This window comes from Phyllostomus hastatus, unplaced genomic scaffold, assembly GCF_019186645.2.
Source record: "Phyllostomus hastatus isolate PE091 unplaced genomic scaffold, TTU_PhHast_1.1 phas_scaffold_501, whole genome shotgun sequence".
NCBI lineage: Eukaryota > Metazoa > Chordata > Mammalia > Chiroptera > Phyllostomidae > Phyllostomus > Phyllostomus hastatus.
In genome coordinates, this window is record NW_025334033.1 from 28,992,448 (window position 1) to 29,006,177 (window position 13,730).

Sequence of the window (13,730 nt, forward strand, 5' to 3'; positions counted from 1 at the left end):
AATTTAAAGGGAGTAGTCTCTGCCTCACTCAGTTATTTGCTCCTCAGCTATCTACAGAATAACCAAATCTCTCTTTTGATAGCAACTCTGCAGTGTTGGGATCAGGAGTGTTACCCATACACAAAACGAATCTCTGTGCAGGTGAGTGAAGTGCAGGCCTCCAGAAATCACACAAGTTTATCAGTGATTGGGCTTGTGCAGCCCAGGGACTCCTGACAGCAGACAGCAGTGATTGGAATCTGCGTCTGAGAGGCAAGCGCTTGAGGTGTGTGAACAGCGGGAGCAATGGAGAAATTCAGGGTCAGCGGACACCAACACACCAGAGCCCCAAACTGATATTGTAGGGAAGGGCGGAAATGATGGGCCTCTACTGGCCATAGGACAGGGAGGGAGGGGGCCCCTCCTGGGCCCAAAGTCCTGGAACTCCCTCCCACAGGCTCGAATTCTCAACAACCCCTTCTGGGCTTGTGCTGGACTTGGAGAGGCCAAATTGGTGTCCTGAGCTGCTGTCATTTTAAATTCATTTTGACAAGTGTTTAATTCTTCTTTATCACAACCCTTGGTCTGAGAGTGATATGCAAATAATGGCTATTCTGCCGCATGCAAAATGTTCGGTATCTCTCCATATGATCTGTCAATTAACTCGGGTCTGGCCCACCAGCCTCTTCAGGGGTGGTCCTAGGCAGGGCAGCCCTGGCTTTTGGTTCCCTCCAGTAGAAAAGCCTGAACCTTCTAGGCTGTCAAGATCTTAGCAGAGCAGCTGCCAACCGTGCTCCAGAGATGAGTGTGGAGTATTAGTGTGGTTTTGTATGTGACCGGGTGCCATATTTGAGTTAATGGACACAAAGGTATTTCCAAACATAAGTGTGCAAACGCGGGTTTCTGAGCACGCCTATATGCATGTTAATATGCAGCCATGAGCAGTTTTGGAGACCAGAGTGACACAGAAGAATAACAAAAAATCTTCTGGAGTTGTCTGTTCACTCCTCTCTTGCACCCAAGAAAGTTAAAAAAAAATGTGTGTCCAGATGGAAAGAAATCCTCAGAGAGTGTAAAAGAGTGCCATTGATGAACGCACCTTCCCTAAGTTTACGTCCTTCTCCTAAGTGCCTGTGGAGGGAGGAAGGTGGTTCAGTTCTTTCCCCAAACCACCTGCTCAGGAAGAAACATTTCCCATCTGGTAGGAAATATGTTCTCTATTCAGAAAGGCTGAGGAAATTCTAGACATTGGTTCTGAAAGAGAATTCCACATTTCTGGAAAATAGTTTATTAATTCATTATAAGGACAGATACATGATCAATGCCTTGGTTTAACACTAAAAAAAATGTCATATTTGGAAAGGGAACAAATGCTGGGAAAATAATTAAATAATACAGCGTAGACTCAATACAGACAGATAAATGAGCAGATACCGATTACACTTGTCATGCATCGAAAAAAAGAAAGGTTTTAAAATGAGACTCAAAAAACGTAAAGCATCGATGGTAGGTGGCAATGGGATTAATACCCTGTAAAAGGCCAATAGACTCCTTTCTAATAAAAATACTGCTACAAAGATACAAACCTAACACTTCCAAATTACCCAGAGCCCAAATCATATATAATACTAGTGAGTAATGGCCACTTGCTTATCAACTGTGAATTATAGGCAGATACCAGATTTATTACTTATTTGCTTTTGAGAAACAATTTTCCACCCAACCTAATGGGTTATAAATTGTCTCATTTGCAGCTATTTAATTTAAACCAGAACCTCAGTGCCTGTTAAACAAGAACATGAAAAATGACTATGCGGTGTAATGCTAAGAGCCTACTGTTAAAACAGCCATTTAATTCAGGGCAGGTTTTTTTTCCCCCTTTAGGAGAAAAAAATCAAACCAGCAAAATAAAACGAGGCTTTTGACCTTCAGAGCGATGATGAAACATACAGAGTGGTGTCAGCCACAGCAATGCTGAACGCTACAGAAATAGTACAAGTGACAATTCTGTGCTTAACAAGATACAAAAGCAACATTAATAATCTTTAGTGTTATCATAGGCTGGTTGAAGGAGGGGGAGGAGGAGGAAATGTAGGTGGGATGTCAAACGTGAGTGACACCCGAGTGTAATAAACACAATGCTGAAAGGGTCTGAGGAAGCTGCAACTCTGCTGAAAGACGCCTCACCATTTACAAAAGGGTGGTGGTGGTGGAGGAGATAGACTAGTTATTTCTAATTTAGCCCAGAAGCCAGTGTTAACCCCTGATGTGCCAATCAGTTAGAAAGATGCATTTGGCGAGAAAAGACCTGGCATTCTATGCTCCTATGAGAGGCTGAGGTGCAAAATCAAATAAATTACATTGTTTTCTCTACACGAGAAATAGAAGTCAAGCTTGTCCTTCTATGGTAGGTCAATAGAAAATGACCTCAGGACTGAATTAAAAACAAAACAAAATAAAACAAAATGAGCCAGTTGCCCTTGTCCTGGGCAAAGACCTACCTTCCAGCACCCCAGAGGAATGAGATTCCTCTCACCCCTGCCCCATCAGCTCATGTCCAAGGCGCACAGTGGGAAGCTGCTGGGCTGCAGAGCCCCTAATTCCCATTCCCCCTTTTCCCCTTTAGCTTCAGCTGGAAAGGAAGGTCCCAAACCCCCTCCACCAGCAAACCGGCCTGCCTGCACAGAAGGCAAGGAAGAATTTTATACCAAACCTCTGGGTCTCGTTCTGCTTTCCCCATCTCAAAAGTCCCCTTGTGTGACTTGGATTCATCACCTCCAAGAAGAACCCTCCCACCTTCGTCCCAGAAAGAAAGATGGGAAGCTGGAAGGTCCTCTCCAACCCTGCACTGGGGGCGGGCAGTCTGCCTGGGGAGGAGGCGTTCGGAGGCACAGAGAGAAGGGGGTGGGAGGGTAATGGGGAAAGGGAATGGGCAGGTGGAGGAGTCATGCTACAGCCTTGAAGCAGACATGAGGTAGTCATGTTGTTGGGGAAGGAAAGCAGGAGAACCACATGGCACAGTCTGGGAGAGGCGTGAGAGACGGGAGAGGCACCGAAAGAGGAGACACCGAAACAGCAGAGAGGAAAGGAAGGCGCGTGGCAGGGGGAGGGGGGCGCGGGGGGCGGGGAGTGAAGGGCGTTGGAAGTGGGGGAGCAAGCTGGCTGGGGGAGAGGCTACTGGAGTAGTGAAGGAGAAGGAAGGGGGTAGAGCAAGAAAAAGCAGGTGTTCAAAACCAGGCACTTCCCACATTACAAAATTAAATGCAGACTTGCTCTGAGGGGAACTGGAGCCACCCTCTCGATCTGGGCAATAGACTGTGGTGGGAGATGGGCAGCAACTAAAACGTTAGGCATTTGGAGCCTACTTGCACTCGGCCCCGCCAGACGGGAAAATGGGCTGGGGCTGTCTTTGTCAGACAGGGCACTGCAGACACTCTCAGAGTGTGTAATAAGAGGCTGGGTGACGGAGATGGGGCATCCACAGGGCTGGGGACTCACCGCTCTGGGGCACTGTCCTGACCTGGAGGATCAGTTAGGCCGCAGTGACTACTGCCTGGACCAAGGTTTCCCAGCTTACCAGCCAGCACACACACACATGCTTCACATATGTGTACATCGCATATAGCCATGCCTCACTTATCTCTCACATGTCACATGTGTCACAGAGTGTGGGGGGCATGAATAATCCATTTCTTCCTCTCCCTCCAGCCAAAGCATTCGAGGAGGCTCCCCAAATGGCTTGATGATCTTCAGTATCTGCAGGTACCCAGGTATCAAATCCCATGAGCCATAAGAGCCTGCCCCAAACTGCGCCCTCCAGGGGAGCTAAGCAGAAGAGGAGACCTCAGCTCTGGGCAGGCCTGGGCTGGCTCCTAGAGGACCAGCCTTTGACTGGCAGCTGTTTCTAGGGGCCTCCTCCAGAGCCTCCCTGGGCGGGAGGTCTGCGTAGGTGTGGGAAGGTGCCTCTGGCAAGCAGGTAAGTCTGTCTGGCCCAGCGGTGGTCTGCTCACACCTTCCCAGCTCCCCGTCCAGCCACTCTGCCCCTTGCCCTAGATCCAAAACACCCGAAGTGAGGTCAGCAGCCTCTGAAGGCAGGAAGTCCTCAGGTTCCAAGTCTTGGAGGTGGAGGTCAGGGTTCCCTTTAGAGGCACCAAAATCAGAGTGAACAATAACTTCAGCCTCCACCTGGTTCCTGCAGACAAGGGGTGGTTTCTTCTTTCCGTTGCCCTGGTCAGAGCAGAGAACACAAAGACAGGTGACCACCACTGGGAGTGACCAAGAGACGAATGACCGACGTATCTGGGGTGGAGAGAGACTGACACCCACCTCCGCCTCCAGTGCCCTAGAGCACATTAGGAGTTGGTAAAGGAAGCTGGCTGTCCTGCAAGAGGCGGTGACGGCCCATGGGGAGGCAGGGAAAGTGGAAATCTATTTGCCTGTGCCCAGGAGTTCCAGAAGTACAGCACTCAGCCCAAGCCTCAGTGAATGGAAAGAGAGGCTGAAGACACTCAGGCCCACGGTAACTCTGCTGTTGCTCACCTAGGTCTAAGCAGGACTGTCCCCCAACCAGCTGAAACACAGATTCCTGAGAAGGAGGCTCCAGTGATCTCCTGGCTAGGCTTCTGTCCCCAGGGAAGTTACCGTCGGGGTCTCCAGAGAACTAACTACCTCCTCCTCATAAGCGTGGGGATCCTTCTCTCCTTTCCTCCCCTTTTCTCCCAGGACACTGACCTTGATGGCGTCATACACCAGAGCCTGCAGCAACAGCGTCTGCCCAGTTCCAGCAGGGGGCAGCAGGGCCCGGGTCAGAGAAGGCACCGGGCCTGGCTGGGGCAACTCACAGCCTGCCCAGGAACCTGCCCAGCTCGGCCCACAGGGCTGAGCCCACGAGATCTGCAAGGGGGAGGGAAGTGGGAGCATTGGGGGGCTGGCTGGGAGAGGGAGGGGATGGAGCCCTCTCCACAGACTCTGGCACCCCTGTCTTCCTCCTCCCCGAGGCAGTGCAGAGGAGCACAGAATGTAGGCTGAGTCTGGAGGGAACTGAGGATGAAGTCCTTCTGCAGAAAAGCTTAATATCACTGCTTTGGTAAAGCCCAGAGCTTTCCCAGCCAGGCACGGCCTTCTTCAGCAGAGGGGCAGGGAAGAGGGTGAGGAAGGACTCAGGTTTGAACAGGCTGGTCAGGAAAGAGTGGGATGAGCCCCCACTGCCAGCGCGGAGGGAGCCTGTCCTGTCCTGCATGGCCCACCGTATCCAGGTCCCAGTCCCACTGGGCCACAGCGGAACTGACCACCTCTTTTTCCCATTTTGGGGAGGGCTGGATCTTAGAGGTCTCCCCAGCTCCCAGGATGAGGGGAGATCTGGGTGTTCTGGCTGCTCAGGGTCACCAGCAAACAGCCCATCAGGGGCCCTTCCCTCCTTCCAAAAGAGCCAGGCTGATCTATTCGGCTTCCCCACCCTGCCAACGTTTTCAGGGAAGGAGAGAGAGAGAGTGCCTTTTCTTCTGCATCTGGCCCAGAGGAAGGTGAGGAGGAGGTGTGGTGATGGGGGGAGTGGGCGAGCAGGTTCTCTCACAGGGTCACCCATTATGCTCTCGCGCCCCCTGGCGACCTATGTGGGAGTGTGCCGCAGTGTGGTGCTAACCTACGCAGGATGCAGGCTCACCTTTCTCTTGGAGTGACCCCGGCTGTCAGAAACTCCACCACCCATGAGGCTGTGCACTTCAGCCCTGTCCTCAATGTCCGAGGGTGGTGGGGACCAGTCCTGGGGACGGGGGTGCACAAGGGACTCCAGCTCATGGGTAGCTGGGGGGCTGGGGGGTCCAAGGCGGGCTCTTGAGTACAGCGCGGGGTTCCCAGTGGCGGCGGTGGAAGACAGGCCTGGGAGGGCTTCCCTAGAAAGGAAGATGGACACAGTGGTGAAAAAGTGAGGGTGGAGGTGGGACTGGGGTCCAGTCTAGCCCACATCCCTGGGCAGGTTCCTGTCCCTCTCTGGGACTTGAGTAGGAACCTGTTCAAAAAAGCCGTGATACTGCAAATGGGTCCCTTCCTCCCCTGGCTCCAGGCACCTGGACATCTGGGGTCCCTCTTTCCAAGATGTTAGCAGCTACAGGGAAAGTGGGAGACAGGCAGCTCCGCCTCTGTCTGCCCTTGTTGAGGGGGTATGCTGGGGGATCCCCTAAAGTCACTCCCCAATCTCATGAGGACATTCCCCACAAACCCTTCACCCAGAGCCCCAGCTTTAGGTGGGTGGGGGTGCCTAGGGCAAGTCCTGGCCACTTTTCCCATTTCTCTCATCTCAGCTTAGGCAGTAACTTCTGCCTCTCCGAAACCTCCAGACGCTCAGTGTCACTCTCGCTACCAATCCTTCTGGACAGCTCTCCTCTCTGCGGCCAGACTGGCCCCTTCGCCCACCTGTGGGGGCCACGGCGCAGGCCGGCACACATGCAGGCCAGGAGGCAGAGGAGGCCCAGGCAGACGCCCACGATGATGCCTGTGACTGAGTGCACGTCCAGGGAGTCTGGTTGGGGGGGAGAGAGGGGACAGGACAGGTCAAGGACAGGAGGAGACCCAGGGTTCATACATAGATCAGAACTCCGTGGTTTCCTCGGGGGACTGCTGGCTTGAGTTTCACTCTTTGGACACCCGGAATCATCTGATGCAAGGAGAGCAGGGCCCCACAGCCTCACAGAGAGCACAGCTACCTCTCTCTCCAGTGGTCCTCCCCACCGGACACCTGGAAGTTCCGGTCCCTCCCCATCAACCTGCCTGCCAACCAGGAAGCCCACACTGAGAAGGGCCCCATGCTTGGTTTAATGCTGTGCCGTCACCATCTTGAAATTCTTCCTAATTTTTTAGTAAGGAACCCCTCATTTTCATTGCGCAGCAGGCCCTGCAAATTACATAGCCGGTCCTGCTGCTCACCAGCACCTCAGAAAGCTCCTCCCCTCTCCAAGCAAACCCTCCAATCAAAGCAATCTCCCAAAGAAACCAAGCCAGTCTCCCAAAAATCTGCTCTCTCAGCTGAATCACCACCGAACCAACCCACACCTACTTCCCTTCAAGTCTGTCCTCTTTGCACCAAACTAGGAGGGCAGCTGCCCAAAACAAGGCCCTGGCAGCTGGGCCTTGGAAGAGATGATGCTAGGGTTAGAAGTCAATTCCAGGGGCCTCTGGGGCCCTAGGGATGGACCCCACTCCTCCCTTCCTGCCTTCGTACCTGAGAGCTTCTCCTGGAGAGTGATCACGTCCTGCAGGCCCGAGAAGGGCCCGGGCCCCACCTCTGTGCGCGCCCCCATCTTGAAGAAATACCTGGTGTCGCTCTCAAGGCCACGCACCTCAGCACTGAAGATGTTTCCTGGCAGGCGGGGGAAGCAGGGAGAGCAGGGCTAGTGGGCTGAGTGGGGGTGGGACGCGGGACAGGCTGGGTGGCAGGACTGAGAAAGTCCACTCCTCCTACTCAGGCAATAGCTTCTGCCCGTCTCTCCCTGAAACCCTAGCACCTCAGCGGCACTCTCACTACTAACCCAGCCACTGGAGAGGCTGGAGCGGGGAAGAGGGTGGGGACGCTCTTGCTCCTGCAGCCTCGGGGGTAGGAGCCCTCACCCTCTGTGGTGAGCAGCGTCCACTGGTGCTCGGGCTGAGTGTGGTTGTTGCTGTACAGGATCAGGTACTCCACGATCTCCCCATTGGGCTCTGTGGGGGGACACCAGTGCAGCAGGACAGTGGACGGCGTCAGGGAGCTCAGGCGCAGGTCAGATGGAGGCGTTGAGGGCCCTGGGGTGCAGGGGAGGAGAAAGGGAGAGGTGGGGTCACTGGGAGTCCCAGCACTGGGGGCAGTTGTGAGACAGGGCATGAGGACACGGCCTCTCTTCTTCCTCCTTCACGGGAACAAGCCACACAGCAAGACAAGGTCTGGTTCTCCGATGGGGGATTTCTGGAAAACGGCTGGGGAGGAGGAATAGCTTCACCACCGTGCCTCCCCTCCCTGCAACTCCTCTCCACTCCTTGGGGCAGAGATCCCTAAACCCCCACACCTAGAGATGTCCACGGGCTGAGGAGACTGTCGGGTATTCTAGGGGCCTGGGGGCGGAGCTCAAAAGTTTTTGGAAGGCTTTTTGTATTTTATTTTAACTGTCACACTAAGTTTGCCAGCTATTCCATGGTAAAGTTTAATATAAAAATAGTGTTTAAAATTATTTAGCATTTAAAGTTCCTAACTCCCTTTGCCACCCAAGTCTTAAGCAAACTTGGCTGATGCTCTGTGTAGCCTGCATCTGTACCCTCCGGTCCTCCACAGTCATGGGCACCCTGGCATGAGAAGTGCCACCTTGGCAGACTTCATGGTTTGTTTCAGAGAGAAGCTGATCCCGACAGGTGGGGGTGAATGAGGAAGGTTGAGCAGGAGGGGCACAAGGTGAATGGTGAGTTGGGAAGGACAGAGATTTGGAGTTCAGGTCTTCAAGTCCTGACAGAGGGTGGGATGGGGACCCAGGCCGCTAAGAGGTAACAGAGCCACCTCTCAGACCCCACGTGACTCTCTGCTTCTCGGGCTCCAGTGTCCCCATCTGAAGGAGAGACCACCCGCCTCTGTAGCCCGGTCACTTGTGTGGCGGATCCAATGTCATAAAGTCAGCTTCAAGAAAACACTGGGTCTCCCTGAATTCTGTATGCAATTTAAGACCATAATAACAGAGGTCATAGTCAGGTGAGGAACAATCTGAAAGCAGTTTCTTAAAAAGCAAATTCCTGAAAGCAGAGGGTCTCCACAGCCCAGCCCGCACACATCTTCCTGCTTCAGGTCCCAGGACAAAGGTCTTCTGTGGATGGGAAGGTGAGCAGCGTTAGGGCAGGCAGGACCGCAGAGCCTCTGCTGTGAGAACAACAGTCCTTTTGTCTTAAAATGCCGTTTCCAGAAGGTTCCAGAGTCACAGGCTTGGAGGGTGGGGAAGGAACCTGCCCAAGTTTACCTGCGTGTGTACAGGCGGATGGGAACCCATCTGCAGAACCCTGGACACCTGTCCCCTCCCCCCGTGCCTCTTCACCGGCTCCATGGGGCTTAGCACAGCCTCTCAAAGGAAGCTGCTTCTCTAAATCCTAAGTTATTACCTTTAGGGAAAAATGGTTAGGACAGCACAGGACCAGCCTATGTCAATGCAAGCAAATGACACATCCTTGAGGGGTTCTCGGGGGCATTTCAGAGAGGAGGGTTTCTGGGCAAGAAGGAGTTGGGTAAAAGAGGGGAGGTGGCAAGAGGGCTGAGGGGCCACTCACGGTCAGGCAGGGTGGAGCGCTCCACCACGGAGCCGAAGGGCCCATCCATGTCCACGCCGTGGGACTGCACCGCAAACTCGTATTTGGTGAATGGTTTCAGCCCGCCAATGAGGATGTCTTCTCCGGAGCTGCCGGGGCAAGAAACATGACTAGTGGTCTCAGGCACACCCTCCTAGCCGGGTGGTTCCTCCAAACCTACTCCCTTACCTCCAGCCCTAGCCCCAGGCCCTGCCCTGGGAAGGGAGCCACTAACTCTAGCCTGAGAACCTACAGAGAGGTCTGGGTGGATGTGTGCAGCTCCTAGGGTATCATGTTCTGTGTCCAATCTCTAAGCCAGGCCTCCTCCTCCAGGATGCCTTCCTGGATTAATCCAAGTCATCCTTCACCGGAGGAACCATCTCTGATGCATCTTTTCCTTGACTTAATTCTACTTGAGCTGCAACATCAATTGCTTTTTATACGTTTCCTTTCCCAAACTGGCAGCTCCCAAGGACAGGGGCTCTGTCTCTCCCTCTGACTGGGGGCCCTCTTAGGACACCAGCTGGGCTGTCTCTTCGCCATCATATTGGGAGCCCTCTGAGGTTACAGAAATAGGTCTCTCTGTATCATGTCACCAAGTGTTCAGCACAAGGCTCTGTTGTGAGGGGATGGGATTGCATGGCCTGTCCTTTTCTGCCACCAGCCCACCTGGACCTCAGTGTTCCCTGGGCATAACATGTGACCCCGGAAGGTTTCTGAATCCCCCAGGCTCCCTCTCCTCATCACCACCTGCTGCCTCCCTCGCCTTACAGCCCCCATTCCCACCTGGTGTAATAGGTGACCAGGGAGGCATTCCTGAGCCCCCAGGGGCTGAAGCGTACAGTGTAGTTGACAATCTTGACTGTGGTAAAGTCAGGCTTTTTCCACCGAAGCCAAATGGATGTGGAGCTGTTTGATTCCGCGTGAACGTGGGCGGGGGGTAAGGGTGGCCCCCTCTGGATGGGCAGGTCTGGAAGGTGAAATGAGAGTGTGGGGAAGGGAGGGACGCCAACCCGAAAGACGCACGGTGCTTTACAGTGCCCGGTCCACAGGCATCTTCTTCTGCCCTTTCCCCTCTGATCCTGTGGGCTGGGTAGCATCATTCCCACTTTGCAGAGGGGGAAACTGAGGCTCCCAAATATTTAAGTGATTTTGTTTTGCCAAGGTCATATATACAGCAGACTGTAAAAGAGAGAGGAAACAAACCATGGCAATTAGGAGCACAGATTCTAGAGTCAGGCTGCTCTGGTTCAAACCCAGCTCTGCCACTTACATGCCGTGTGACCTTGGAGAAGTCACTTACCTCTCTCTGTCTCCATTCCCTACTCACTTAGTGGGGCTTATCATAGTACCTGCTTCATAGTATTGTTGTAAGGCTTAAGTTAGCTAGTATTTGCAAAGTATTTAGAAAAGTGTCTGGCATATTTTATGTTTTGTTTTTGAGATATAATTCACATACGATAAAATTCAGTTTTTAAATGTACAATTCAGTGGTTTTTAGTACATTCATAAGGTTGTGCAGCAATCTGCACTAATTCCATAAAATTTTTATCACCCCAAAAAGAAACCCTGTTCCTTTTACCCGTGTGTCACCATTTCACCTTTCCTCCAGCCCCTGGCAACCACAAACCTATGTTATGTCTGTATGGATTTGCCTACTCTGGATATTTCGAATCAGTGGAATCACACAATGCATGGAGTTTTTTTGTGTCTGGCTTCTTTCACTTCTCACAATATTTTTAAGGTTCCTCCACATTGAAGATGTATCAGCAAGTGCTCCTTTTTGTGGTATATGGCATACTGTTAGGAACCAAATGTTTGTGTCCACCCCTCAAATCCCCTAGTTTCATGTGCTGGAATTTGAACAAATGGTGGAGCGCTCATTAACAGCATTGGCGCCTGTGTTGGTCCACTAGGGCTGCCTTAACAAAGCACCATAGACTGGCTGGCTTATGAACAACAGAAGTTTACTTTTCACAGCTCTGGAGGCAGGAGCCCGGGATCCAGCTCCAGGGTGGTGAAGCTCTGGCGAGCGCCCTCTCCTGGTTGCAGGTTGCAGACGGCCGACTTTTCATGGCATAGTCACGTGGTGAAGAGTAGTGAGCGGACACTACTCTTCCATGGCTCTTATAAGGGAACTAATTCCATTCATGAGGGCTCCACACCAGGACCGCATCTAATTCCTGATTATCTCCTAACACATCACATCGGAGCGTAGGGTTTCAACATACGAAATCTGAGGGCCGCACACACTTTCCGCCCCTACCTTATGGAAGAGAGCCTCCACCCACAGTGAGAAGACGCCGATGGCCTATGAGTCAGGAAGTGGGCTCTCACCAGAAACTGACTACCGGCATGTCGGTGCCTTGGTCTTGGACTTCCCAGCCTCCAGAATGTGAGAAATAAATGTTAGTGGTTTAAGTCTACGGTATTTTTGTTATAGCCACCTAAACTAAGACATATACAGCAAGCCCTCCACTATGAGTATATGAATGATGGGTTCATTACATAAACACAAACTAAAATGAACTGCATGAGAGCAGGTCCCTTCCTTGTGCTGTTCACCGCTGAATTCCCAGAACAGCGGGCAAGCAGTAGGCACTCAGGAAAAGATTTGCTGAGCCAGCAAACGGGAATCAGAACCCAGGTTTCTCAGCCCTGGTTGTGTTCTTTCCACTAACCACATGGTTAAAAACTGGCCTGGGAAGTTAGGAGTGAGGGGACGTCGTGATGGGCAACAGTACAGGGCCCCAGGCAGCACACCGCAGTGGAGAGGCTCCTGCCTGGGGGCCAGGGGTCTTGGTTCCCGTCCAGGCTTTATGTGACCTTGGACAAGACCCTTTACGTCTCTGGGCGTCAGCTTCCCGTAGGCCGCACAGGGATAATCCCCTGCCTGGAGTGGAGGGATGGACAATCCAACAGTATAATGTAGCTGCACGTGTTTTAAAAACTGTCTGAAGGTCAAACTCGGGGTCTGGAGTCACTGACTAATCACGGGTTTCTCCGCCCAGACCTTGCAGATTAGCCCTGCTCACACATGATGGAAATACAGCAGCAGACCCAGAAGACGGTGAGCAGGCTAAGCTGCTTTCTATGACAGAGGCCGTCTGCATCTAGAAGAGGACCCCTGAGCCTAGGAGAAGGGCTTTGGGGGATGGCTGAGGTCACCAGAAAGCCTGACCACCAAGGCCCAGAAGAAAGAGAAAGGGAGCTGTACGCAGATGACCCCTCACCTGGCGTGGGAGCCTTCTCCGTCTTGCCCTTCCACACTGCTGCATAGCCATCCTCGTGTTTGTTGAATGCCACAAGCTTCACCTCGTACAGCCGGCCAGGGACTAGGAAGGAAGGTCACAGGGGTCACTCACTAGCTAGAGGAACCTGTGAGGTCACACTCTCCTCCCCAGAAAGGAGTCCATCTCCAGCTCTGCACCCAGCTTGTCCAGTCCCCCACCGAAGCTGCGGTGTCTCGCTCCCTCCCTGCAGCCCTCCTCACCTAGCTGGGTCAGCTCATACTGCTTCACTTTCTTCTTGAGCCGGACAGGCCCCACATCCCAAGCCTGGTCTCCACGGCCCCCTGGGGGGCTCTCACCATCAGCCTCCTCCTCAGCCCCCACCTCCCGCCAGTATAGTTTGTAGCCAGAGATCTGGGCGGGGTGAGGGGGCGGCTGCCAGGACACAACCAGGGACTCCATCCTGGCCCGTACCTTCAACTCTGCAGGGGCAAAAGGGACTGGGGAGCAGGATGAGGAGGAGGAGGGGGAAGTGAACAGGGAATGAGGAGAAGGAGGCCAGGGACGGGAGAGGGGGAAGAGGCAGGAGGAAGCAAAAAGGAGGAAGACAGTATTGAGTGGCAGCCTTGCCAGCCTTCTCCCAAGATCACCACTCACCACCACTCTATGTGCCAGGCCAGGGCTGCTCTAGAGGTGAGCTCACTGCTGCACAAGCCTAGAGTACAGGCAATGGAGAGTGTCTCCTGGGCACTGCGCAGGGTTAGCAAGGAGCACCTCTGTGGCAGGGCTGACGGTCCCAGCACAGTGAAGTTTCTGTAAGTTTTCCGAAGGAATGCACGCATGGGTACTGGCAAGGCGAGGGGGTCACAGGGGTTGCTGAGGCCAGGAAGGAGGGGTGGAGCCATTGGAGTGGGGACCCTACTTGGAGCCTAAATGTGGGGAGCTTACTCTGTGTTAGACACTATTCTAAGCACCTCATAAATATATTTTAACTTTATTCTCCCAACCCTATAAAATAATGAAATACCATTACCCCCATTTTACAAGCAAGAAGCTGAGGCTTGGAGAAGTAACTTGTCCAAGGTCACTCACATAGTATATGCACCAGGGTTTGTTGGATGTAATCACCCTACTATTGGGCCTTTCAACAAAACCAGTAACAATCATAATCATGGAACAGCTGCTATTTACCAGCTATTGTGTACTAAACACTTTGTTTACAGTACACTCATT

The 13,730-nt window shown here is 52.9% G+C and overlaps 1 protein-coding gene across 3 annotated transcripts in view; it reads right to left on the bottom strand.

The window, feature by feature from the left end:
• Window positions 1–1,259: 1,259 nt before the first annotated feature.
• IGDCC4 (immunoglobulin superfamily DCC subclass member 4) overlaps window positions 1,260–13,730 on the bottom strand; it is a 38,047-nt gene continuing 25,576 nt past the window's right edge. Inside the window, exons 11-20 of one of the 3 annotated variants that reach the window (XM_045822552.1) lie at window positions 12,761–12,979; window positions 12,501–12,602; window positions 10,054–10,237; window positions 9,250–9,377; window positions 7,582–7,752; window positions 7,196–7,333; window positions 6,391–6,496; window positions 5,642–5,870; window positions 4,711–4,872; window positions 1,260–4,206 (exon numbers count right to left, since the gene is read on the bottom strand). In XM_045822552.1, the coding sequence (XP_045678508.1) occupies window positions 3,805–4,206; window positions 4,711–4,872; window positions 5,642–5,870; window positions 6,391–6,496; window positions 7,196–7,333; window positions 7,582–7,752; window positions 9,250–9,377; window positions 10,054–10,237; window positions 12,501–12,602; window positions 12,761–12,979 (1,841 nt within the window). In that variant the 3' untranslated portion in view covers window positions 1,260–3,804. Of the gene's footprint in view, window positions 4,207–4,710; window positions 4,873–5,641; window positions 5,871–6,390; window positions 6,497–7,195; window positions 7,334–7,581; window positions 7,753–9,249; window positions 9,378–10,053; window positions 10,238–12,500; window positions 12,603–12,760; window positions 12,998–13,730 lie in introns of all 3 variants that reach the window. The other 2 variants (XM_045822551.1, XM_045822553.1) reach the window with 2 other exon arrangements.